This window comes from Castor canadensis, chromosome 11 (assembly GCF_047511655.1).
Source record: "Castor canadensis chromosome 11, mCasCan1.hap1v2, whole genome shotgun sequence".
Classification (NCBI taxonomy): Eukaryota; Metazoa; Chordata; class Mammalia; order Rodentia; family Castoridae; genus Castor; species Castor canadensis.
In genome coordinates this window covers 125,163,699-125,190,774 of record NC_133396.1, presented here as the reverse complement: position 1 = coordinate 125,190,774, position 27,076 = coordinate 125,163,699, and the positions used below count along the sequence as shown (strand labels likewise).

The window sequence follows — 27,076 nt, the reverse complement described above, 5'->3', positions numbered from 1 at the left end:
AACAAAGAATGTATGTGCCTTGTATTGTAATAAACACGTTAGTTCTGTATACATATCACTATCTCTAGCCTCCACCATCTATCAGTACTCTTGTGTATATTAATTGCTAATATGTAATGGGTGATTCATCTGACCAGGCAGCATGCTAGGGACAATGTGCATATATAATCCTTAAAATGAAGCAACAGGTAGTTACTTTTCTTTCCGTATTTGACAGAGACAATCTTAGGTATGACAATTTTCCAAAATGAAACACATACTACCTTGTAGACTAAAGACTAGAACCCAAGTCTACTTGTCTGTCTCCAGAGCACTGACTCTGCCAGATTCTTCAAGTAACAGGGGATCTCAGGTAGGATATGAGTTATGAAGATGTTGGAAGGGCAGGAAGAACAAGAGGAAGGCAGCATTGCCAGGCATCAGGGAGCTGCTTGAGTCTATCCAATCTAGACCTGGGATCAGAATACAGGAGTCAATATTCAGTGCTGACACAGCAGCCACTGCCACTGCTGCCAGGATGTATGTATCAGGTCTTGCTGGAGTCAAAGTCATTGGTATTGCTAGGAGTTACTGATGCTAAGTGAGAGTCATCAAAGCTGCCACTGCAGGAACCACCTTTAGAAATAGAATGGCTTTTTACCATCTTCTCACCTTTTAGTTTAGTACATACGCATCCACTTGGCAGAACTTAACCAAAGACCTAAGGTAAAACAATTGTAGTTTCCAGACTTTTTGTAGTCATCATAGTCAGAAGAGAGTATACAAGTGTGAGGCTGTGGTAACAAAATTTAACCAGCATAGCCCTAACTATCCCATCACAGTGCAGTTATTAGTTAAGGGAAACACTTGTGGGATGAGCTCTGAAAATGTATATTATAACAACAGAATAGTTACAATGTCCTTTAGGAAGTCATTTATTCTAGACCAATCTCCCATTTTATACTAGTGAAAACTCAAGTCTAGGGAGGGAAATTGGCCTGTTCAAAGCCAAACTGAAATGATTTGTTTTTCATTTTACAACAGCTTTATGCAATTTCGTGAAACTCACATGCATCCCCATTTCCTGAGTACAAACCAATTGTATACAGGGACAGCCAGAGCAGACTCAGTTACACTATTTATTCTGCGTGCAATATGCACTCTTTATGATGGCTTGAGTGTTTACAAGATTTTGCTCAATGGCTGCCCATCCTCTCACTGGAATGAAATGAGTGGCTAAGCAGCACCATCCATGTAGTGTGAAGAGAGGAGATGCATAGTTTTGCACTGACCTGGGCCCAATGGGTCACTAGAGAATAAATGTATGAACTCCATTGACTGCACCATGTGCCAGCTGATTGGGGGATGTGTTAGGTGACACTGGGGCACAGGCACTCATTACTGCCTGCAGTACAGAACTAAACATTGGTGATCTGTTTCTAGAAAGACAGTGAGAAGATATAAAAACCCATCAATCCTAACAATTTTGCTCTGTATGAACAGAAATAGAAAGAGCTATCTATTACCTTAAGCCCATACTTCAAATGAAAATAATGAATGGAGGCTTCTTCCACTCTAGTCACATTTCTTCAATGTAGCAGTTTTGTGGCTTCTGACAAGACATCCCATTCCCACCGTGTGTATGTGTGTGTGTGTGTGTGTGTGTGTGGGTCTGTGTGTGTGTGTGTATTATCAATAACATGTTAATCTACCAATAGTTTTTTGCTTTTACATATAGACCTATAACCTCAATTTTCTCGGCCAGTTCACCCTTCGGGAAAAAATATTTTTACGCAATGAACAGTGCTTTGGTTCTCTTTCCCTAGTATGTAAGCCACCCCCAGAAATCCTGCATGGTGGGCACATCCTGAGGAACAAGGACAACTTTTCCCCTGGGCAGGAAGTGTTCTACAGCTGTGAGCCTGGCTATGACCTCCGTGGAGCTGCTTCTCTGCGCTGTACACCCCAGGGAGACTGGAGCCCTGCAGCTCCCACGTGTGCAGGTGCCTGGATTCATGTCTAACTTGCTATTTTCAGCTTTGGTCTTTATTCTCCACACACTTCTATTACTTCTTTTTGGCTTTCGTTTCTCCAGTGAAATCCTGTGATGACTTCCTGGGCCAACTCCCTAATGGGCGTGTGCTATTTCCTCTGAATCTGCAGCTTGGAGCAAAAGTGTCCTTTGTTTGTGATGAAGGGTAAGTGCCTGACCTGCTGAACATAAAAACTGAGTTAAGTTTGAACAGGGGAGGTTTGATGTGACTCATTAAAGAGAGCTAGAGAGAATATAGAAAAACATATTAGACAGAGAGAGAGTATGAGAGAAAGAGAGACAGAGAGAGAGAGAGACAGACAGACGGAGAGGACATATTAAATTACAGATTCAAAGACATTTGATTCTGGTTATGAACATATAAGTGAAAAATCATATTTTTCAAGTAGAAAGGAATACTAATAATTTGGAGAGTATCAGATGAAATTTTTTCATATATAACAAAAAACACACTAATAACAGTGTTTTTAATAAGAGTGGATTTTGGTACTATTTTAAACCACAAATAGTAGATTTTGAAATACAAGTGAAAGTGCAAGAATAAGCAGTCGTACCATTTGACTCGGAGTCGGCTGTGGGCTCATAAATGTGATTATGGTGGGCTCATAAATGTGATTATGGTGTTCATGTTTCAGGCCAGGTCATACACCTGTGTATGGATCTGGTGTTCTTCACACTATGCATGGACAGCAAGGCACCTGATCTCCAGATGTCCCAGAGAACTCTGAACAGCACAAATACAGCACCCACTAAGATGTAGGAGAGCATCAGGGTGAAAATTTGGGTGCCTACATAAAAATGTTGGCTCCCCTCTCCTTTTCTCCCTGGAACAGTCAGACTCACTCTCCAAGAGCCCACCTCACAGCTGTCACAAATATAGAGACACAAGAGCAATTCTCTCTTCTCTTCCAATGCAGACTAGGAGCTCATTTAATGTGTTCTGGTGTCAGCTTGAGCATGTTGACTTAGAAGGATGAGTTTGCAGTAATGACAATGAGCACTGTACCAAGTTCATCATGGAATGATCAGTGAGACTCTGTGTCTGGGTCCAGGGTCCAGGCTATGGCAACTATGCCATGACTGCCTTCTTCAATAACTAGGGCTATATTACACAGCCAGGCTCAGTGCCCTATCATTCTACTTGCCTTCTGGCTGGAAACTGTGATGTTCAGGAATGACCTTACCTCTGTACCTCTGCCACCTGCTGATCGCAGATCCTCAAAATTCTGAGGTTTTTTTGGCTGGGTCTCAGATTAGGGGCTGGATGACACTTTGGCTGAAAGCTCTCACTATTCACTGCCATTTTCTTCTTTAGGTTTCGATTGAAAGGAAATTCTGCTACTTATTGTGTCCTGGTTGGAGCGGAAAGCCTTTGGAATAGTAGCGTTCCTGTGTGTGAACGTGAGTAGGAGGAGGAACTCTCAGGCCAATCTCTCTTCTTAAGTTGTTTAGTATTTTGACTCATAGCCTTCCCTGTCTAGTCTGAATTATTGACAGAAAATGTTTATTTTAATAGTACTTTTTGTGACTCAATATATGTATCTTCTTGTTTTGAAACTATTTGGTCAGACTCTGTAATTTTGAACTCTGTATTCTATGTAATGTTTCCTGTGAGTTTTTTCCTAGGTAAGGAAAGATGAGATAACATGAACCTTCCACAAGCTTCTTTTCTTTCCCTTTCTTTTGTTCTTTTTCTCCCTTTCTTTTGTCTTTATTTTTTCTTTTCTGCTATTAAGGTATTTTCACCTTATAATTTTCCTAGTTATTTGATAATAGACTAATACTAAATATGCATTGATTAAGTCACTTATTGAACACATAATATGTCCGATATTCATCGGGAACTGCAATGATAGCAGTCATTAAGATGAGCTAATTTCATTCAAGTGGGGAAATGGACAAAAAAAAAAGCTGTGGAAATCATAGATCAGAACACAATAAGGGAAAAGTGGGAAAGCATGAGACTGGAAAGGCAATTTGAGGCTCCTTAAATTCTCAAAATATGTATCCAAATAAATTACTCTGAGTGGTTCAGAAATAATAAGCTAGGGCTAGAGGTGTGGCTCAAGTGGTCAAGGTCTTGCCTAGCAAGCACAGGGCCCTGAGTTCAAATACCAGTACTGCCAGAAAAAAAAAAGAGAGAAATATTAAGCTTATTTTTTAAAAAATTCTCATATGTAGAGTCACTACTGATTTTTTCTAGTTTGTCTGTTCATATTTTCTACTAGATTATAAGATTTTTGCTTCATTTCTTGATCCTAAAGATTGGACATCATGTTTTCAAAGCAATCATATTGCACTAACATATTCATGTTATTAGAAATCTATTTGGACATCTTATGGTGCTTTTTATATTAAGTTTTATAAGAACATACTGTGTACATAAATCTCTGCTATCCAGGAAACACTCTGTTCCTCGAAGCAGAATGACAAATGGCTCTCTTTCCATCATGCACTAGAGCTCCATCATTGAATGGGCTGCTTAGCCTTTCTCTTATTTTTCACAACTCTTGCTATTGAAGTAACTTCTTCCCAATTCCAAGCCTAATTAGAAATACCAGTTATGAGTGAGTAAGGAACCGCTCTAAGCTGATGAGCAGATACATGAGAGAGGTAACAATTTGAAACCTGACAGAAAATAAAGAGAGAAAAATAAACCATAAACATACCTAGAGATTTTAAAAGCCAATCAGTCAGAGTGCATTCCGAGTTTTTATATCACAATGATTTATGTACATTTCCATTCATTGTGACAGCACTGCTGTCATAACTGAGGTTGATGGTCAATATCCATAAGTGGTAGAAAAAACAGCTCATCTCTTTAAGGTGATTAGTACATGGAATGAATTTTAGAAATATTTTCCAAGAGTAGAAGCTCCTTGGAGGAAAAAGACCAGTTCTGTGCTCTTCACCAAGGTGACCCTGGTAAGTGGCTGATACAGTCAGTGATTGACTGACTCTGTCAGTCAATTTATATGTTGGATAAATAAATGAGTTACCCTCCATTGTGGTTGATTTTATTCTTTAAAAGTTTGTATGTGTGATTAAAATATAAATTTTCTGTTATCCAGAAAACCCAAGTATCTGGGAGATTCAATTATCTCTTGTACTTTTGCAATAAACTTGGAGATCTCACGTCATGTGATCTGCCCTAACAAAGGCCTACCTCACACTGTCATCTCCTCAGAATTTTTGAAGCAGCCCAGACTAGCATGCTATGATTGCAGAAGACCTCTGGTGAAAACTACAATGAAACGAGTCCTCTCCTTTTTCCAGAAATCTTTTGTTCAAGTCCACCGGCTATCCTGAATGGGAGACACATAGGAACTCCTCTGGATGTCTTTCCCTTTGGAAAAGCAGTAACTTACATGTGTGACCCCCACCCAGACAGAGGGATGACCTTCAGCCTCATTGGAGAGAGCACCATCACCTGCACAAGTGACCATCAAGGGAACGGGATTTGGAGTGGCCCTGCCCCTCGCTGTGGACTTCTAGGTTAGTGTCCAACCCCCTATTCCAATGGGCTCAGAATATCTAAACTAGACCCTTCAAATTCCTGTAATTACGGTTTGGTTTTTATCTGTGCACTTCACACAGTTAAATGCCAATCCAGGAATAAATAGTTTTAAGATACATCATCACATAAGATTCTGATAACCGTGGCTGCTGGAGGGACTGGTGCAAAGGAGGGAGGCAGTGGTAGGTTGGGTAGTCCTTAATTAAAATTAGAAAGAAAATAATTTCTAATCATCAGAATTCAAAACAATTTTCTATGAATCTTAACTAGTATTAGTTACACCATCCTCACAGTTTTTGGAGAGAAATACAGACCAGCAGAGAATAAAGCCAGACAAAAATCTATCTTAATTACCTATTTGGCCTGAGCCTCTGTGTATTCTCTTTAAATACTGGACTGCGTTGTAAATTCCTTTAGCCTCCTTAGGCTAAATTCTAAATAAAAATAAATCTTATTTGCTACTTAGACCCAGCTTAATATTGGCTATTTAAATTTCCCATGTAGGTGGAGAGAAAAGGCAGAGGGAAAAATTCAAAGTAAAGAGATGGTGTGTTTCTAAAGTGGAGAAGACTGACTAAAACCCCCAGGTCCCCTAAGACATTCACCTTCAGGTGATGAGGACAGGGGAGCAGAAGTGAATGGTGAAAGGGATGCTAATCCTGGCATAATGCACTGACCACTAGGGAACTCGGAGACAAGAGCAATTCTAAACTGAAAAGGACCAAGTTCTGGTCTCTGGAAGCCATTTTGACTTCTTCCTGCCTTCAACACTGTGGCTTTCACTTGGGATGTAATTTACAAATGCAGATACCTGGTCCAGACTTACCATACCCACAGAGAGAGGCAGTCGACTATGTACTATGAAATTTCCTCATCTGATCCCTATTCTGAGACTGCAGTGGTAATTGTACCGACTAGATTTGAGGCTGGAGACTTGCCAGGCCCATGATTTGTGATTTAGGCATGAGGTGATAGGTGTCAGTCATGACATGGACTCCAGAGACTAGACACTAGCAAAGTGAATATGCAAACCCCGAGAAGAGAAGGCAACAGGCAATATATATACACTTCCACTGAAGACATCTTGACAATGAGGCAAATTCTTGCATTAATATGGTCAAGAGAAGAGAAATCGGGCTGTAAATATTACAGAGAGTCTCTGAGTGCAGAGTAAGTTCTAGTAAGACTTTTACTCTTCCAACAGTCAGTTGGAGGTGTGGTGGAGGACAGCTGAAATAGAAGCTAAGAGAAAAGGTATTGCCAAAACTACGTGAAAATGGTTCCTATGTTCTAACACACATAAAATTTTCTGATTTTAATATTACTTGGATCCAAAAGGAGTTTTTTGACTCCTTGAACCCAGAACCACTGGGACATAGGAGTGTGGAAATTGAATTTAATTCAAAATATACTTTGGGAAATGTTTTCTTATCATGATAACTATAGTTTTTGGTGTTTGTTTGTTCATTAGTTTGTTTTAAGGAGATGCTATTTGAAGTGGATTGTTTAGAAATGAGATCTAGAAAACTGATGGCTACCCAGGAATAGTTTGAGTTCTCTGCCTTGGCTCATGGTCTCTGCATAGGAGGTTTGATGCAAGTACAAGGAAACCAGATAAGAAAAGTGAAAGTTGAGCCCAAGCATCAGAGGCAGCAGCCAGAACAGCTGCAGCCTGCGCCCTCTACGCCTGCCCCCCTCCACTGCCCTCCACCCGCCCAGGGCCTCTTTCCCCTTCCTCCTCTTCACTCCCCTCCCCTATTCCTCCCCCGCCAGCCCGCAGGGGGCAGGGGGCCCTGGCCTTCCCATCCTCCCCTATTGTTCATCCTCGGCCTTCCATCTTCCCCTTCCCCCTCCCTCATGCTCCCCTTTCCCCTCAGTCGCCTGGTGCCTGCAGTTTTTGGCTTTTACCCCCACCAATGACCAAAGACTTGACCACTCAAAGTCCAGCTCCCTATAACACTGCTCGACATGGACACCCGTGTGATGAAGGTGGATGAAATGCCACGCTCCCCATCCGGCCACTCATGCATGGAAAGGAAGTTGGCAGTATCATCGGATAGAAAGGAGAATCGGTTAAGAAGATGCGAGAGGAGAGTGGTGCACGTATCAACATCTCAGAAGGGAGCTGTCCTCAGAGAATTGTCACTTTGGCTGGACCCACTCCTGCCGTCTTTAAAGCCTTTGCTATGATCATTGACATCAGCAGCTCTATGACCAATAGCACAGCTGCCAGTAGACCCCCAGTCACCCTAAGGCTGGTGGTCCCTGCTAGTCAGTGTGGCTCTCTCATTGGAAAAGGTGGTTGCACGATCAAGGAAATCCGAGAGTACAGGGGCCCGGGTCCAGGTGGCAGGGGATATGCTCCCTAACTCAACTGAGGGGGCCATCACCACTGCTGGCATTCCGCAATCCATCATTGAGTGTGTCAAACAGATCTGCGTGTCATGGCGGAGTCCACCCGGGAAGGGCGTGACCATCCCGCACCGGCCCAAGCCGTCAAGCTCTCCAGTCATCTTTGCAGGTGTTCAGGACAGGTACAGCACAAGCAGCGACAGTGCGAGCTTTCCCCACACCACCCCGTCCATATGCCTCAGCCCTGACCTGGAGGGACCATCTCTAGAGGCCTATACCATTCAAGGACAGTATGCCATTCCACAGCCAGATTTAACCAAGCTGCACAGTTGGCAGTGCGACAGTCTCATTTTCCCATGACGCATATCAACACCGGATTCAGTGCAGGTTCGGATGCATCTGTTCCGACTACTTCTCATGAACTCACCATTCCAAATGATTTGATTGGCTGCATAATTGGGCGTCAAAGTGCTAAAATCAATGAGATCCGTCAGATGCTGGGGCACAGATCAAAATTGTGAACCCAGTGGAAGGATCTACTGACAGGCAGGTTACCACCTCTAAATCCGCTGCCAGCATTAGTCTGGCTCAATATCTAATCAATGCCAGGCTTTCCTCGAGATGGGTGGCGTGGGGAGCAGCTAGAACAATGCAGATTCATCCATAATCCCTTTCTGCTGCTCACCACCACCACTCATGATCCATCTGTGTAGTTTCTTTTTGGTTTTTTATTATTATTATTATTCATATGTGCATACAGGCTTGGGTCATTTCTCCCCCCTGCCCCCACCCACTCCCTTACCACCCACTCCGCCCCCTTCATCTCTCCCCCACCCCCTCGATACCCAGCAGAAACTATTTTGCCCTTATTTCTAATTTTGTTGTAGAGAGAGTATAAGCCATACTAGGAAAGAACAAGGGGTTTTGCTGGTTGAGATAAGGATAGCTGTACAGGGAGTTGACTCACATTAATTTCCTGAGCCTGTGTGTTACCTTCTAGGTTAATTCTTTTTGATCTCACCTTTTCTCTAGTTCCTGGTCTCCTTTTCCTATTGGCCTCAGTTGCTTTTAAGGTACCTGCTTTAGTTTCTCTGCGTTAAGGGCAACAAATGCTAGCTAATTTTTTAGGTGTCTTACCTATCCTCACCCCTCCCTTGTGTGCTCTCGCTTTTATCATGTGCTCAAAGTCCAATCCCATTGTTGTGTTTGCCCTTGATCTAATGTCCACATATGAGGGAGAACATATGATTTTTGGTCTTTTGGGCCAGGCTAACCTCACTCAGAATGATGTTCTCCAATTCCATCCATTTACCAGCGAATGATAACATTTCGTTCTTCTTCATGGCTGCATAAAATTCCATTGTGTATAGATACCACATTTTCTTAAGCCATTCGTCAGTGCTGGGGCATCTTGGCTGTTTCCATAACTTGCCTATTGTGAATAGTGCCACAATAAACATGGGTGTGCAGGTGCCTCTGGAGTAACATGTGTCACAGTCTTTTGGGTATATCCCCAAGAGTGGTATTGCTGGATCAAATGGTAGATCAATGTCTAGCTTTTTAAATAGCCTCCAAATTTTTTTCCAGAGTGGTTGTACTAGTTTACATTCCCACCAACAGTGTAAGAGGGTTCCTTTTTCCCCCGCATCCTCGCCAACACCTGTTGTTGGTGGTGTTGCTGATGATGGCTATTCTAACAGGGGTGAGGTGGAATCTTAGTGTGGTTTTAATTTGCATTTCCTTTATTGCTAGAGATGGTGAGCATTTTTTCATGTGTTTTTTGGCCATTTGAATTTCTTCTTTTGAGAAAGTTCTGTTTAGTTCACTTGCCCATTTCTTTATTGGTTCATCAGTTTTGGGAAAATTTAGTTTTTTAAGTTCCCTATATATTCTGGTTATCAGTCCTTTGTCTGAAGTATAGCTGGCAAATATTTTTTCCCACTCTGTGGTGTTCTCTTCAGTTTAGAGACCATTTCTTTTGATGAACAGAAGCTTTTTAGCTTTATGAGGTCCCATTTAGCTATGCTATCTCTTAGTTGCTGTGCTGCTGGGGTTTCATTGAGAAAGTTCTTACCTATACCTACTAACTCCAGAGTATTTCCTACTCTTTCCTGTATCAACTTTAGAGTTTGTGGTCTGATATTAAGATCCTTGATCCATTTTGAGTTAATCTTGGTATAGGGTGATATACATGGATCTAGTTTCAGTTTTTTGCAGACTGCTAACCAGTTTTCCCAGCAGTTTTTGTTGAAGAGGCTGCTACTTCTCCATCGTATATTTTTAGCTCCTTTGTCAAAGACAAGTTGGTCATAGTTGTGTGGCTTCATATCTGGGTCCTCTATTCTGTTCCACTGATCTTCATGTCTGTTTTTGTGCTAGTACCATGCTGTTTTTATTGTTATTGCTTTGTAATATAGTTTGAAGTCAGGTATTGTGATACCTCCTGCATTGTTCTTTTGACTGAGTATTGCCTTGGCTATTCGTGGCCTCTTGTGTTTCCATATAAATTTAACAGTAGATTTTTCAATCTCTTTAATGAATGTCATTGGAATTTTGATGGGAATTGCATTAAACATGTAGATTACTTTTGGGAGTATTGACATTTTTACTATGTTGATTCTACCAATCCATGAGCATGGGAGATCTCTCCACTTTCCATAGTCTTCCTCAATCTCTTTCTTCAGAAGTTTATAGTTTTCCTTGTAGAGGTCTTTCACATCTTTTGTTAGGTTTACACCTAGGTATTTGATTTTTTTGGAATCATTTTCATACATTCTTTTTCCGTTTGCTCATTGTTAGTGTATAGAAATGCTAATGATTTTTCTATGTTGATTTTATATCCTGCTACCTTGCTATAGCTATTGATGATGTCTAGAAGCTTTTGAGTAGAGTTTTTTGGGTCTTTAAGGTATAGAATCATGTCGTCTGCAAATAGGGATATTTTGACAGTTTCTTTACCTATTTATATTCCTTTTATTCCTTCTTCTTGCCTAATTGCTCTGGCTAGGAATTCCAGTACTATGTTGAATAGGAGTGGAGATAGTGGGCATCCTTGTCTGGTTCCTGATTTTAGAGGGAATGGTTTTAATTTTTCTCCATTAAGTATAATGCTGGCTGTAGGTTTGTCATATATAGCTTTTATAATGTTGAGGAACTTTCCTTCTATTCCTAGTTTTCTTAGAGCTTTTATCATGAAATGGTGTTGGATCTTATCAAAGGCTTTTTCTGCATCTATTGAGATGATCAAGTGGTTTTTGTCTTTGCTTCTGTTAATGTGGTTTATTACGTTTATTGATTTTCATATGTTGAACCACCCCTGCATCCCTGGGATGAAGCCTACCTGGTTGTGGTGAATAATCTGTTTGATGTGTTGCTGAATTCGATTTGCCATTATTTTGTTGAGGATTTTTGCATCAATGTTCATTAAGGAGATTGGCCTATAGTTCTCCTTTTTGGAGGTATCTTTGCCTGGTTTTGGGATAAGTGTAATACTGGCTTCATAAAATGTGTTTGGCAGTTTTCCTTCCCTTTCTATTTCATGGAACAGTTTAAGGAGGGTTGGTATCAGTTCTTCTTTAAAGGTCTGATAGAATTCAGCAGAGAATCCATCAGGTCCTGGACTTTTCTTTTTGGGGAGACTCTTGATTGCTGCTTCAATTTCATTTTGTGTTATAGGTCTATTTAGGTGATTAATTTCCTCTTGGTTCAGTTTTGGATGATCATATGTATCTCTAAATCTGTCCATTTCTTTTAGATTTTCAAATTTATTTGAATATAGGTTCTCAAAGTAGTCTCTGATGATTTCCTGGACTTCCATGGTGTTTGTTGATATCTCCCCTTTTGCATTCCTAATTCTACTAATTTGGGTTTTTTCTCTCCTCATTTTAGTCAGGTTTGCCAGGGGTCTATCGATCTTGTTTATTTTTTCAAAGAACCAATTTTTTGTTTCATTAATTCTTTGTATGGTTTTTTTGGTTTCTATTTCATTGATTTCAGCTCTTATTTTTATTATTTCTCTCCTTCTATTTGTTTTGGGATTTGCTTGTTCTTGTTTTTCTAGGAGTTTGAGATGTATCATTAGGTCATTGATTTGGGATCTTTCAATCTTTTTAATATATGCACTCATGGCTATAAACTTTCCTCTCAAGACTGCCTTAGCTGTGTCCCATAGGTTCCGGTAGGTTGTGTTTTCATTTTCATTGACTTCTAGGAACTTTTTAATTTCCTCTTTTATTGCATCGATGATCCATTCTTCATTAAGTAATGAGTTATTTAGTTTCCAGCTGTTTGCATGTTTTTTGTCTTTACTTTTGTTGTTGAGTTCTACTTTTACTACATTGTGGTCAGATAGTATTCATGTTATTATTTCTATTTTCTTATATTTGCTGAGGCTTGCTTTGTGCCCTAGGATATGATCTATTTTGGAGAAGGTTCCATGGGCTGCTGAGAAGAATGTATATTGTGTAGAGGTTGGATGAAATGTTCTGTAGACATCTACTAGGTCCACTTGATCTATTGCATATTTTAGATCTTGGATTTCTTTATTGAGTTTTTGTTTGGATGACCTATCTATTGATGATAATGGAGTGTTAAAGTCTCCCACAACCACTGTCTTGGCGTTTATATATGCTTTTAGGTCTTTCAGGGTATGTTTGATGAAATTGGGTGCGTTGACATTGGGTGCGTACAGATTGATGATTATTATTTCCTTTTGGTCTATTTCCCCTTTTATTAGTATGGAATGTCCTTTATCTCATTTGATCAATGTAGGTTTGAAGTCTACTTTGTCGGAGATAAGTATTGCTATTCCTGCCTGTTTTCGGGGGCCATTGGCTTGGTAAATCTTCTTCCAGCCTTTCATCCTTAGCCTATGCTTATTTCTGTCAGTGAGATTGGTCTCCTGTAAGCAACAAATTGTTGGATATTCCTTTTTAATCCATTTCATCAAGTGGTACCTTTTGATGGGTGAATTAAGTCCGTTAACATTAAGTGTTAGTACTGATAGGTATGTGGTGATTCCTGCCATTTAGTTATCTTAGTTGTTTGAAGGTTTGATTGTGTGTACCTAACTTGATGTTACTCTCTACTGTCTTGCTTTTTCTTATCCTGTGGTTTGGTGCTGCCTGCCTTTTCATGGTTAAGTTGGGTGTCACTTTCTGTGTGCAGGATCCCTTGCAGAATCTTTTGTAATGGTGGCTTTGTGGTCACATATTGTTTTAGTTTCTGCTTATCATGGAAGACTTTTATTGCTCCATCTATTTTGAATGATAGCTTTGCTGGGTAGAGTATCCTGGGGTTGAAGTTATTTTCATTCAGTGCCCGGAAGATCTCACCCCACGCTCTTCTTGCTTTTAATGTTTCTGTTGAGAAGTCTGCTGTGATTTTGATGGGTTTACCTTTGTATGTTACTTGTTTTTTCTCTTTGCAGCCTTCAATATTCTTTCCTTAGTTTCTGAACTTGTTGTTTTAATGATGATATGTCATGGAGTAGTTCTATTTTGATCTGGTCTGTTTGGTGTCCTGGAGGCCTCTTGCATTTGTATGGGAATATCTTTCTCTAGATTTGGGAAATTTTCTGTTATTATTTTGTTGAATATATTACGCATTCCCTTCACTTGCACCTCTTCTCCTTCTTCGATGCCCATGATTCTCAAGTTTGGTCTTTTGATGGAGTCGGTGAGTTCTTGCATTTTCTTTTCACATGTCTTGAGTTGTTTAATTAATAGTTCTTCAGTTTTTCCTTTAATTACCATTTCATCTTCAAGTTCTGAGATTCTTTCTTCTGTTTGTTCTATTCCGCTGGATTGGCCTTCCATTTTGTTTTGCAGTTCTGTTTTGTTCTTTTTTCTGATGTTTTCCATATCCTGGCTGGTTTCCTCTTTAATGTTGTCTATTTTTGTCCTGAGTTCATTTATCCATTTATTCATCATGTTCTCTGTTTCGCTTTGGTGTTTATACAGTGCTTCTATGGTTCCCATTATTTCTTCTTTTGCTTTTTCAAATTCTCTATTTTTGTTGTCTTGGATTTTCTTGAGTGTCTCCTGTACATTTTGGTTGACCCTATCCAGTTTCATCTCTATAAAATTCTCTTTGAGTACCTGTCATATGTCTTCTTTTAAATTATTCTTGTGGGCTTCATTGGGTCCTTTGGCATAGTTTATCTTCATTTTGTTGGAGTCTGGATCTGAGTATCTGTTTTCTTCATTCCCCTCTGGTTCCTGTACTAATTTTTTGCTGTGGGGAAACTGGTTTCCCTGTTTTTTCTGTCTTCCCATCATTGTCTTTGGTGTTGTTACTGTCCCTGTACTGTGTGCAATCAAGTATTTTCTTGCTTGTAATAATAACAATGGTAATATTTAGAATGGAAGGGTGAGCTGAGCTGGAAAGCAAGAAGTTAAAGAAATGGGAAAAACAAATATACAGACTGGAAAGAGAAAACAGAACAAGGTATCAGACAAGAAGATTTCAAATGTATAAAAAGGGAATTTTAGTGTACTAATCAACAGTAAGCTGAATAGACATTAGAGAGACAGAGAGAGGATTGAAAATCAAAAATAAAAAAGATAAGAATAAAAATAAAAAAATAAGTAAATGAAAGAAAAATCTATATTTAAAAATGTATTAAAATAAAATGAAAAAATAGAAAGTTTTAAAAAACCCAAAAAACCAAAAAACCTCCAAGTTCAAATGCAATGAAGTTTCAGTCTTAATAATTTGGGTGTCCGTCTCCGCCTCCAATCCTGGAGATGGTGCCTCAGACGTTGTTTGTAGTTGTCTCATCAAAGGGGATGCATAAAGTAGAACAAAACTATACACACACACACAAAAAAAAAACCCCACCAATTGTTCCAAGTTCAAATGCAATACAGTTTCAGTAAGTTTTTCAGCATGCAGGTGTAATTTGGTTGTTCTCTCATCAAAGGTAGGGAGACAAAGAAAAAAAAAGAGTCCGGAGACAATTCTGAGAATGGTATCTGCAGCTGTGGCTTGCCTGCCGGCTGCTGTCAGCCTGCTGTTGCTGGAGGCGTTGTTTATGCAGATCTCTGGGGTGAGCTTAGCACTCACCTGGCCCTGCAGGCTTTGTTTACTTAGATTTCTCCCGTGCATGAGCCTCTGCTACAAGCTTTCCCCTTTCCAAGCACACTGGGAAAAGTGACACTGCCCCCACATTGTCAGGCCTTCATGTTTATTTGCAGTTCATGTGGGATGTGGGTCTTCCCCCTGCCTGTGCAGTTTTCCTCCCACCTCCACTTTCACAAGCTTTCCTGCTCCTGATTACTGGGAGGTGCTACTGCTCCTGCCAGCCACCATATTTGCTTACAGTTCACGTGGGAAGTGGGTCTTCCCTGCTCTCCTGTGGAGTTTTCCTCCCTCCGCCACTCTCACAAGCTTTCCCGCTCCTGGTTGCTGGGCACGCGCCCCTGCTCCCACCAGAGGCTCTCCAGCCAGGCCGGCTTGTTTATTTACAGTCCCAGGAAGGGTTCCCTTCCCCCAATCTTCGGTGCTCAGTGCACCCCATCCTCTTTCCCACATGTCTTTTTTGCTCTTATTGCTTATTACTCAGTTTCTCTTTTCCCCCGGGTGGAGGTTGGTCTGTTCAGGGGGCTATGCTGCTCTGGCCCAGGCTTGTCTGTGGGAGTACTGTGTACCGCAAAGCTCACCTGGTCCGCGTCTTCCCAAGCCATCGGCACCAGCGACTGGCGGCCCGGGGGCCCTCCTTGTTTCTCCGTTTAACATGAAGTGGAGATTCTCTGCGCCGGCTGGAGGTGTGGAGGGGTCAAAGTTATGCCTCTTCTCAGTGATTATGCCTGCAAAGTGTGTCTCCAGCGTCTCTCCAGGATTTCACTATAGGAGGCTCGCTTTCTGCTTCCTCCCTCTAGCCGCATCTTGGAATCTCTCCATCTGTGTAGTTTCTGAACAGTCAGAGATTCTGGGTTTTAAATAGTTTGTAAATTTTCAGTTTCTACACACTTTATCATCCACTCCTGATATTTTAAAGCATTTTAATTCCTTTCTCTGTTCACCTGTTAATGCTCAGATCCATATTTAGTTTTAAAAGTTCTCCCCCTCCCCCCTTTTTTTGGTTGTTTTGTTTTCTTTTGGCTCATGAATTTTTCTATTTGTCAAGGAGAATGTAAGAGTGGAATATTAATACATTTCAGTTTAGTTCTGTAATGTCAGGAATTTTTTTAAAAAATTAAAAGATGGACTGGAGCTTTTTCTTTGTGAATAGAAATTGGATGCCACAGTGATTCATGTGGGTTTTATTCCTGTTGTCTTGCTGTCATTTTTGTACCTTTATCCCACACAGGACACCATTGGGTTTGAACAGAAGACTATTCCGACTAAGATATTTTCTTCTGTTTAGCACTCCATGTTTTTTAGTGGCCTTTGGTCCTTTATTCCCATGACACTGTACCTGGTTGGTCTTTGTAAAGCTTATGCCCAAAGATTGAGGATATATTTTCCCAGGACTTAAGTTTAGAGTAGACAGGCGCTTCTCTGAGGGTAGAGGGGGGATGCACATGTCTGCCTATGAAAACAGATGGAACTGAATGCAATTGGGATTCAGCTTCTTAGGAATGTCTGTGCCTCTGTTCATGCCTGCATACTTTAACTGTCTTGTTTCTAATAACAGTTCATTTATAGTCTTGCATTCAAAAAAAAAAGGAAAGTAAAAGTTGAGCACTGGGACTCTTTCTGGCTTCCTAAAAATGTGAAATATTAAATCAGAATGATGTTTACATTGAACTATACAAGAAGAAAGACCGGGTAGCAGACTAGCCTTTCAGATAGTATGTTTTCTGATGGGCGTGAGCTAATGAAACTTTCCCTCCCAACATTACAAGGAAATTATTTGTCCATAACCAAGAAATTTCTTTTCTTCTGGAATCAAATCTAACAAGGGAAAGCACTGGGTATCTTTGTTAATGCTAACATCCCTGATTTCTTTTCTTCAGGTCACTGTAAAGCCCCAGACCGTTTTCAATTTGCTAAGCTGAAAACCCAAACCAGCGAGTCAGAATTTCCCATTGGGACATCCCTAGAGTTTGAATGCCGCCCTGGGTACTTCAGGCGGTCGTTCTCTATCATGTGTCTAGAAAACTTGATCTGGTCAAGTCCCAAAGATGTCTGTAAACGTGAGTAACCCTACCTTGCAAATTTTCCTGTGTCTGTCAATGCATGTGTAGGATCTGATTTAATAGTTTCAATTTTTGAATATGAGAAAACATTTCTCAAACATTTTCAGATAGACGGGTATAGAAGTTGGGTTGTAGGTCAGCTGGTCACTGCTCGAGGCATCCACTTCCTAAGAGCACGTCAGGGAAGATTCATGGAGAGAATGTCTGTTCCCTGGGGAATTAAATAAATGATTTGAGACTGTGAAAAATTTGTTTAGAGAGGGCTCGGATGTAGCTCGGTGCTACAGTACTTCCCTAGCATGCGTGAGGCCCTGGGTTCAATCCCAGCACCAAAAAAGAAAGACAAAAAAAAAATTTGTTTAGAGAGAGACAAATTCTATTTGAATAGCTAGGTGGGAAGAAATGCTTTTTAACATTGAAATGCATTCATAGTCTATAAGGTCACAGTGACCTTTACATTTTGATAAGACTGATCTGGAGGGGAGGGCTTTTTGGAAGTAGTACTTAGAAGATAGCAGATCCTAAAAGGCAGTCTGGTGGCAAAATCTGTGGACCAATGTCAACTGAGTATGCTTTATCACACACTAAGTCGGCTGGGACATTGTGTGCTAGAAAAGCTCAACTCATGCTGGCTCCAAAGTTCTATTTGCTTCCCATAGGTAAACTATGTAAAACTCCTTCTGATCCTGTGAACGGCATGGTGCGTGTAGTCTCAGACACACGGTTTGGATCCAGAATTTATTATACCTGTAGTGAAGGGTGAGTTGACCACAGAATGTCTTATTTCAAGGGTTCTGGAACAGCAGTACTACCTTCTAGTCATATCTCAGGAAGAACAACTGGCCTATTACTGCCTATTCTTAGAAGATTTGGATATAGTTGTTTAACTTCTGATTGTCATTAACAAAGGTATGATCAAGATCCATCCTTGATGGATGCCATGATAGTGCCTATTGGGCACTGATCAGGTGAGAGGGTGCAGTTGAATTACAAATGATCCTAACCAGGGTAGACCTTTCTGGAAAAAAGGGAAGGCCTGGAGCAGCTGTGTGAGAAGAACAGATCTTAACAGCGACAGCACTATTACTTTGCTATAGTTGCCATAACAAAGTACTACAAAATGGGTGACTAAAAACAGAGAGATTTTTGGAATTCTGTTCTAGAGGCTAGAAGTGTAAAATCAAGGTGTTGGTGGGACCCTGCTTTCTCTGAAGCCTCCAGGGGAGGGACCTTCTTGATTTTTGATAGCCCCAGGCATGTGGAATAAAAATCTAGATTCCATTTCTGTCTTCACCTAGGCTTCCTTCCTCTGTGTCCACACTTTACATGGTGTCTCCTGTCTGTGAGTCTTCATATCCAGTGTTCTCTCTTCTTATAAGGATATCATACATGTTAGAGTAGGGCCCACCCTAAAGACCTCATCTTAACTCAATCACAATTGAAAAGACCCATTTCCTAACAAAGTCTTATTCATAGGGACCAAGTTACAGAATTAAAATATCATTTTTGAGACACAATTCAACCCCCTTTGAACACGTCAAGTATGAAGTGCTCCCAGATCCTGGTGCCGTGGCTGGTGTTAACCTCACTGCTCACATAGTGAAGGCACTGCCCCAGCCGCTCTCTGAATGTGAGCAGCAGGATCAGTCAGAAGGTATGGGCCAGGTCAGTGCTGCCATAGCAAATCCTGCAAGGAGCATGTGCTAACCTAATCCCACAGAGCTACGTGCACCAACCCAGGCCCACAGAGCACCGTGCACCAACCCAGACTTGCATAGTGAAGTACAGAATCTGACATGGTAAAATGAGCATTATCAAGATCCAAGATCTTGAGGGAGATCTAGAGGGAAGAAGCAGACAGCATGAGCTCTGTGGATCAAAATCTTCCTGAGAAGCTGGAGCCTCACTTGGCAGAAGAAAAAGAAAAAAAAAAAAACCAGGAATAAGCATGACGCCGATATCCTGAACCCCCAGCCCATTCAAGCTTCTCAACACCACGTTGCTTTCAGAAAACAGGAGGAATCCTGTGCTGCCAGACACCAGCTCCAAACCTGCTAGGGAGACAGGGACCAACAGGTGAGCAAATAAACAGCATGCAGCATTCCCACAGCCACCCCTGGGATAGACCAGCATAGCCCCCTGAACAGACCGACCCCTGCCTTGCAAAAACAAAAAAAAAAGAAGAAAAAAACTGAATAATAAACAAGGAAGTAAAAAGGGCACCAGAGAAGTGGGGAGGGGCAGCTCTCTGCTCGAACTTTCAAATAACAGAGCCTGCAAGAGTGCCCGGTTGACTGCAGGTGACAGATGAACTGCTGCTTGAAATAGGACAGAAAACTCATCTCCTAACCCAACCACTGGCGAGACTATGACAGTACTACTGCTTAAACACCAACACCAGGACTGGATGATGAAGGAGCAACACCAGAACTACCAAGCCTGAAATTCCATTGTTCCTGCACCTGGAATTTTTTTTTCTCTCTCTCTAAGTGCGTGTCTTGACCACTGTCTATTAGTCTACCATCTCTCCCTATGGATTTCTTTGGACAATAATTGTTTTTCTTTCTCTTTCTTTCTTTCTTTCTTCCTTTTTTCCTTTTTTCTCATTCCCTCTAAGTGTTTGTCTTCTTCATTGTTTGTTACTCCACCATCCTCCCCTGTTGATTTCTTTGGTTCTCTTTTCTTTTCCTTCTCTCTTTTTCCTTCTTGGTTGCATTAGTTTTAATATTGTAAGTTAGCTAATACTAAATTACACAAAGAACAGGGATAGAAACAGCACCAAGTAGAATAATGGGAGGATGAAAACCATTCACCCCCAAAAAATAAATTAGTACAGGTTTCAGAGGGAAATGAAGAAAACAGATACGTAGTTCCAGACCCCCAACAAAATAAGATAGACTATCCCAAGGAACCCAATAAAGCCCACAAGAACACTCTAAAAGAAGAAATCCTGCAAGGAATCACTGAGAATTTCATGAAGATAGTACTAGACAAGGTCAACCAAAATGTGCAGGAGGCACTCAAGAAATTCCAAGCCAACAAAAATAAAGAATATGAGAAAACACAAAAACAAAGAAGTGAACTCATAGGAGCTCCAAATGAATACTAAAGTGATACAGAGAGCACCATAAATAGAGAGATAAATGAATTAAGGACCAAAATTGACAATATCACAGAGAAAGTGACCCATGATATGGAAAACTTCAGGAAACAAATGAAACAGAAATACAAAACACAATGGAAGGTCACTCCAGCAGACTAGAACAAGCAGAAGACAGAATCTCAGAACTTGAAGATGAAATGGAAATTAAAAGAAAAACTAAAGAACTATTACTTAAACAATCAAAACCTGTGTAAGGAATATGCAAGAACTAACCGACTACATCAAAAGACCACACCTGAGAATCAAGGGTATTGAAGATGGAGAAAAGAAGAGGTGCAAGCAAAAGGAATTCATAATATATTCAATGATACAATGACAGAAAATTTCCCAAATCTAGACAAAACTATGCCCATTAGGTACAGGAAGCCTCCAGGACACCAAACAGACTTGACCAAAATAAAACTACACCATGACATATTATCATTAAAACAAATAGCACAGACAATAGAGAAAGAATATTGAAGACTGTAAGAGAGAAAAAACAAATAACATACAAAGGTAAACCCATCAAAATCACAGCAGACTTCTCAAAGGAAACCATAAAAGCAAGAAGAGCACCGAGTGAGGTACTCCAGGCACTGAATGAAAATAACTTGAACCCTAGGATACTCTACTCAGAAAACTATCATTCAAAATAGATGGAGCAATAAAAGTCTTCCATGATAAGCAGAAACTAAAACAACATATGACCACCAAACCACCACTAGAAAAGATTCTTCAAGGAATTCTGCACACAGAAAATGAAAGCAAACAAAACCATGAAAGGACAGGCAGCACCAAACCACAGGAGAAGAAAAGGCAAGAAAGTAGACAGTAACACTGATTAAGCTGCACACAATCAAACCCTTAAACAACAAAGACAACTAAATGACAGGAATCACCACATACCTATCAATACTAACACTGAATGTTAATAGACTTAATTCCCCCATCAAAAGACACCATTTGGGAAACTGGATTGAAAAGGAAGATCCAACAATCTGTTGCTTACAGGAGACCCCTCTCATTGACAGAAACAAGCACTGGCTTAGGGTAAAAGGCTGGAAGATTTACCAAGCCAATGGCCCCCCAAAACAGGCAGGAGTAGCAATACTTATCATGGACAAAGTAGACTTCAAACCTACAATGATCAAACGAGATAAAGAAGTGCGTTCCACACTAATAAAAGGGGAACTACACCAAAAGGAAGTAACAATTATCAACTTATATGCACCCAATGTCAATGCACCCAATTCCATTGAACATACTCTGAAGGACCTAAAAACATATATAAACTCTAGCACAGTGGTAGTGGGACACTTTAATACCCCCCTTTCACCAAGAGATAGGTCATCCAAACAAAAAATCAGTAATGAAATCCTAGATCTAAACCACAGCATAGATCAAATGGACCTAGCCAATGTCTACAGAATATTTTATCCAAATATTGCACAATATACATTCTTCTCAACAGCCCATGGACCCTTCTTCAATATTGATCATATCTTAGGGCACAAAGCAAGCCTCAGCAAACATAAGAAAATAGAAATAATCCCATGCATTCTATCTGATCACAATGCATTAAAACTAGAACTCAACAACATAAACAACAGTAAAAAACATGCAAACAGTTGGAAGCTGAACAACACATTGCTCAATGATCAATGGGTCATTGATGAAATAAAAGAGGAAATTTAAAGGTTCCTAGAAGTCAATGAAAATGAAAACAAGACCTACCGGAACCTATGGGACACAGCAAAGGCAGTCCTGAGAGGAAAGTTTATAGCCATGAGTACATATATTAAAAGGACAGAAAGATCTCAAATCAATGACTTAATGCTACATCTCAAACTCCTAGAAAACCAAGAACAAGCAAATCCCAAAACAAGCAGAAGGAGAGAAATAATAAAAAATAAGGGCCAAAATCAGTGAAATAGAAACAACAATAACAAAAAAAAATACAAAGAATCAATGAAACAAAATGTTGGTTCTTTGAACAAATAAATAAGATTAACAGACCCCTGGCAAACCTGACTAAAAGGAGGAGAGAAAAACCCAAATCAGTAAAATCAGAAAATGCAAAAGGGGAGATAACAACAACCACCATGGAAGTCCAGGGAATCATCAGAGACTACTTTGAGAACCTATATTCTAACAAATTTGAAAATCTTAAAGAAATGGACAGATTCCTAAATATGTATGACCATCCAAAATTGAACAAAGAGGACATTAATCACCTGAATAAACCAATAATAAAAAGTGAAATTGAAGCAGCAATAAAGGGTCTCCCAAAAAAGAAAAGTCCAGGACCTGATGGATTCTCTGCTGAATTCTATCAGACCTTCAAAGAAGAACTAATACCAACCCTCCTTAAACTGTTGCATGAAATTGAAAGGGAAGAAAAATTGCCTAACTCATTTTATGAAGCCAGTATTATACTTATCACAAAACCAAACAAAGACACCTCCAAAAAGGGGAACTACAGGCCAATCTCCTTAATGAACATCGATGCAAAAATCCTCAATAAAATAATGGCAAACTGAATCCAACAACACATCAGAAAAACCATTCACCATGACCAAGTCAGCTTCATCCCAGGGATACAGGGGTGGTTCAACATATGTAAATCTATAATAGTAATAGAGCGCATTAATAGAATGAAGGATAAAAACTATTTGATCATTACAATAGATGCATAAAAGGCCTTCGACAAGATCCAACACCACTTCATGATAAAAGCTCTTAGAAAGCTAGGAATAGAAGGAAAGTACCTCAATATTATAAAGGCTATATATGACAAACCTATTGCCAACATCATACTTAATGGTGAAAAACTGAAACCATTTCCCCTAAAATCAGGAATGAGACAAGAGTGCCCACTATCCCCACTCCTATTCAACATAGTACTGGAATTCCTAGCCAGAGCAATTAGACAAGAAGAAGAAATAAAAGGAATACAAATAGGTTAAAGAAACTGTCAAAATATCCCTATTTGTAGATGATAGGATCCTATACCTAAAAAACCAAAAATACTCAACCCCAAACCTCTTAGACACCATAAGCAGCTTCAGCAAGGTGGCAGGATACAAAATCAACTTACAAAAATCCTTAGCTTTTCTATACACCAATAATAAACAAAGTGAGAAAGAATATATGGAAACAATTCCATTTACAATAGCCTCAAAAAAATCAAATACCTAGGAGTAAACTTAACAAAGGATGTGAATGACCTCTATAAGGAGAATTACAAACCTCTAAAGAGAGATATCGAGGAAGACTATAGAAGATGGAGAGATCTCATGTGCTCGTGGATTGGTAGAATCAACATAGTAAAAATGGCTATACTACCAAAAGCAATCTACATGTTTAATGCAATTCCCATCAAAATCCAATGACATTCATCACAGAGATTGAAAAATCTACCCTAAAGTTCATCAGGAAACATAAGGGACTGCAAATAGCCAAGGCAATACTCAGCAAAAAGAGCAATGCTGGAGGTATCACAATACCCGACTTCAAACTACATTACAAAGCAATAGCGATAAAAACAGCATGGTACTGGCACAAAAACAGACATGAAGACCAGTGGAACATAATAGAGGACCCGGATATGAAGCCACACAACTATGCCCAACTTATTTTTGAGAAAGGCACTAAAAATATATGATGGAGAAAAGACAGCCTCTTCAACAAATGTTGTTGGGAAAAGTGGTTATCTGTCTGCAAAAAACTGAAACTAGATCCATGTTTATCACCATGTACTAGTATCAACTCAAAATAGATCAAGGACCTTAATGTCAGACCCAAAACTCTGAAGTTGGTACAGGAATGAACAGGAAACACTCTGGAAGTAATAGGTATAAGCAAGGACTTCCTCAATAGAACCCCAGCAGCTCAGCAACTAAGAGAAAAGATGGACAAATGGGACTTTACAAAATTAAAAAGCTTCTGCACAACAAAAGAAATGGTCTCTAAACTGAAGAGACCACCCACAGAGTGGGAGAAAATATTTGCCAGCTATACATCAGACAAAGGTCTGATAACTAGAATATATAGGGAACTTAAAAAACTAAACTCTCCCAAAATCAATGAACCAATAAAGAAATGGGCAACTGAACTAAACAGAACTTTCTCAAAAGAAGAAATTCAAATGGCCAAAAAACACATGAAAAAATGCTCACCATCTCTAGCAATAAAGGAAATGCAAATCAAAACCACACTAAGATTCCACCTCACCCCCACTGGAATAGCCATCATCAAAAACACTACCAAGAACAAGTGTTGGCAAGGATGTGGGGGAAAAGGAACCCTTGTAAACTGCTGGTGGGAATGCAAGATAGTGCAACCACTCTGGAAAAACATTTGGAGGCTTCTTAAAAATCTAAACATAGATCTGTCATATGATCCAGCAATCCCACTCCTGGGGATATACCCAAAGGAATGCAACACAGGTTACTCCAGAGGCACCTGTACACCCATGTTTCTTGCAGGACTATTCACAATAGCCAAGTTATGGAAACAGCCAAGATGCCCCACCACTGACGAATGGATTAAGAAAATGTGGTATGTATACACAATGGAATTTTATGCAGCCATAAAGAAGAATGAAATCTTATCATTCGCAAGTGAATGGATGGAACTGGAGAACATCATCTTCAGCAAGGTTAGCCAGGCTCAGAAGACCAAAAATTGTGTGTTCTCCCTCATATGTGGACTTTAGATCTAGGGCAAATACAGCAATGCGGTTGGACTTGGGTCACATGACAAGGGGAGAGCACATATGGGAGGTATGGGGATAGCTAAGAAACCCAAAAACATGAAAGTATTTGATGTCCCCAAGACAGAGGAACTAATGCAGAAACCTTAAAGCGACAGAGGTCAACAGGAGAAGGGGATCAGGAACCAGTGTAAAGATCAGTTAGAGATGAATCAACCTAGAATGCAACACATTTGTACATGGAAGCAATGCTAGGAATCTCTCTGTATAGCTATCCTCTTCTCAACTAGCAAATAATGCTTTGTCTTTCTTATTATTGCTTATGTTTTCTCTTCAACAAAATTAGAGATAAGAGCAGAACAGATTCTGCCTTTAAGCAAGGAGGGATGAGAGGGAGAGGGTGGAGGCGGGGGATAGGAGGGAGAAATGATCCAAAAAACATATGCACATGTGAATAAATGAATAAAAGAGCATTATCTGAGCAATTATCACCCCCCAAAAAAACTTATAACATATATGCACACGCATGCACAAAATTAAAGCAGAGAATAAGAGTTATTAAAATTCAATAGAAAAGGATAAAGAAAAAAATGTGTAAGATAGTAATTGGATCCAAAATACACATTAAAAAATTCCAGAAAGATAAACAAATTAAGCCTATACCTAGCCATCCATAGAAAAACTTCTGTATTTCAGGGATAGACAAAAAAACCTGTAATCCATAAGTAATTCTCTTTGAATTTAAACCTGGCACCACACTGAAGTGTGGAAGGTGAAGTGTGGAAGGTGAAGTGTGGAAGGTGGTGGTCTTCTCAGAAGCCCAGCCAGTGCTCACATCTAGAACCTCCTGATACACGTGGAAACATGAGCAAACACTATAAAACTACACCGTAAAGATGAACTTCCCAGGAAAAATGTAAGCCAAGGCAATCAATCATAAGTGAACTTTTTTGTGTGAAAGGGGAAATCACACACATGTAAGGTAGAAAACAAAAATACACAAAAAAGCCATGGACAATTGTTGTTGTTGTTGCAGTACTGGGGTTTGAACTCGGGCCCTTGCACTTGTTAGACAGGTGCTCTCTCACTTGAACCACACCCTTAGTCCTTTCTTGCTTTGATTATTTTTCAAATAGGGTCTCACATGTTTTGTCCCAGGACTGGCCTCTCACTGCAGTTCTTCATCTATGCCTAACATAGCTGGGATTGCAAGTACATACCACTATTCCTGGCTTATTTGTTGATATGGGGTTTCCCCAGCTTTTTGCCTGGGCTGGCCCTGAACCACAATCTTTCCAATCTTTGCCTTCCAATTAGCTGGGACTCTAGATGTGTGCCACCATGCCTGGCTTGTACAGTTATTTTTAACAAAGTTATGAAGCTAAATACAATGGCAGAACTCATTCTTTTAAAGTGAAACTTTGCAATGTAATCATAATTTATTAACAACATCTAAAGTCATAGAAAAAATATCAATAAAACTAGGAAATAGGAGAAAATGGCCAGGGAGTATATTTTGGTGGTAGAGACTTGCCTAAACATGCAAAAGACCCTGGGTTTGATCCTCAGAACTGAAAGAAAAAAAAATAGGGAAAGCAAGAAAATTAGATGGGTAGATTACACATATTTTGACACTGAAAACATAAGTTTAAATATATGTGTTATGTATACCTATTACATTCATTTCATAAGCATACAAATGAAATTCCTAATGGGGAAATGAAAGGTTTTAATTTATTAGAAAAAATAAAAGAGCTGAGCCTATGTTCTCCATAGAGCAAATGAGAAGGAAAAAAAAAAAGGGAAAACAGGAGAGCACCTGCCTCCTCTGTTGAAAGAAAGAAAGCCCCTTCATATTTGGGGCAGGTCATTTCTGTTGATTGCTTCATTCTCATCATTGAACACTGATGAAAGAGGCAGTTAAAAGAATGCCAAAAGTGAGGTCAAACGCATTCTTTCTTTCAGTAAATTTGGTTGAATCTCCATTGAGTCTCCCTGTGAAAAGACAAAGATGTTTGCATAGGATCAAAAGCATTGAATATTGTGATCCTTACATGAAACATGCCTTGGGTAAGTGACAGAACAGCGTTAGTTATGTGTACATACAGGCACAGATACATATGTGGAAGTGTGTCTATATATGTTAGAAACATGCAAATAAAATGGTGATGTT

The 27,076-nt window shown here is 39.9% G+C and overlaps 1 protein-coding gene, 1 long non-coding RNA gene and 1 pseudogene across 8 annotated transcripts in view; 2 read left to right on the top strand and 1 right to left on the bottom strand.

Moving 5' to 3' along the window:
• The window catches only part of Cr1 (complement C3b/C4b receptor 1 (Knops blood group)), a 120,193-nt gene that overhangs the window by 45,971 nt on the left and 47,146 nt on the right, over positions 1–27,076 (top strand). For all 7 annotated transcript variants that reach the window (XM_074048437.1, XM_074048438.1, XM_074048441.1 and 4 more), the window contains 6 exons: positions 1,806–1,982; positions 2,075–2,177; positions 3,348–3,433; positions 5,309–5,527; positions 16,862–17,041; positions 17,704–17,803. In XM_074048437.1, coding sequence (XP_073904538.1) covers positions 1,806–1,982; positions 2,075–2,177; positions 3,348–3,433; positions 5,309–5,527; positions 16,862–17,041; positions 17,704–17,803 — 865 coding nt within the window. The remainder of the gene's footprint in view (positions 1–1,805; positions 1,983–2,074; positions 2,178–3,347; positions 3,434–5,308; positions 5,528–16,861; positions 17,042–17,703; positions 17,804–27,076) is intronic.
• On the top strand, positions 7,485–8,568 carry LOC109675103 (poly(rC)-binding protein 2 pseudogene; annotated as a pseudogene).
• LOC141413954 (uncharacterized) overlaps positions 25,675–27,076 on the bottom strand; it is a 39,182-nt gene continuing 37,780 nt past the window's right edge. The window contains exon 3 of the long non-coding RNA XR_012439012.1: positions 25,675–26,898. This is a non-coding gene — a long non-coding RNA (uncharacterized lncRNA). The remainder of the gene's footprint in view (positions 26,899–27,076) is intronic.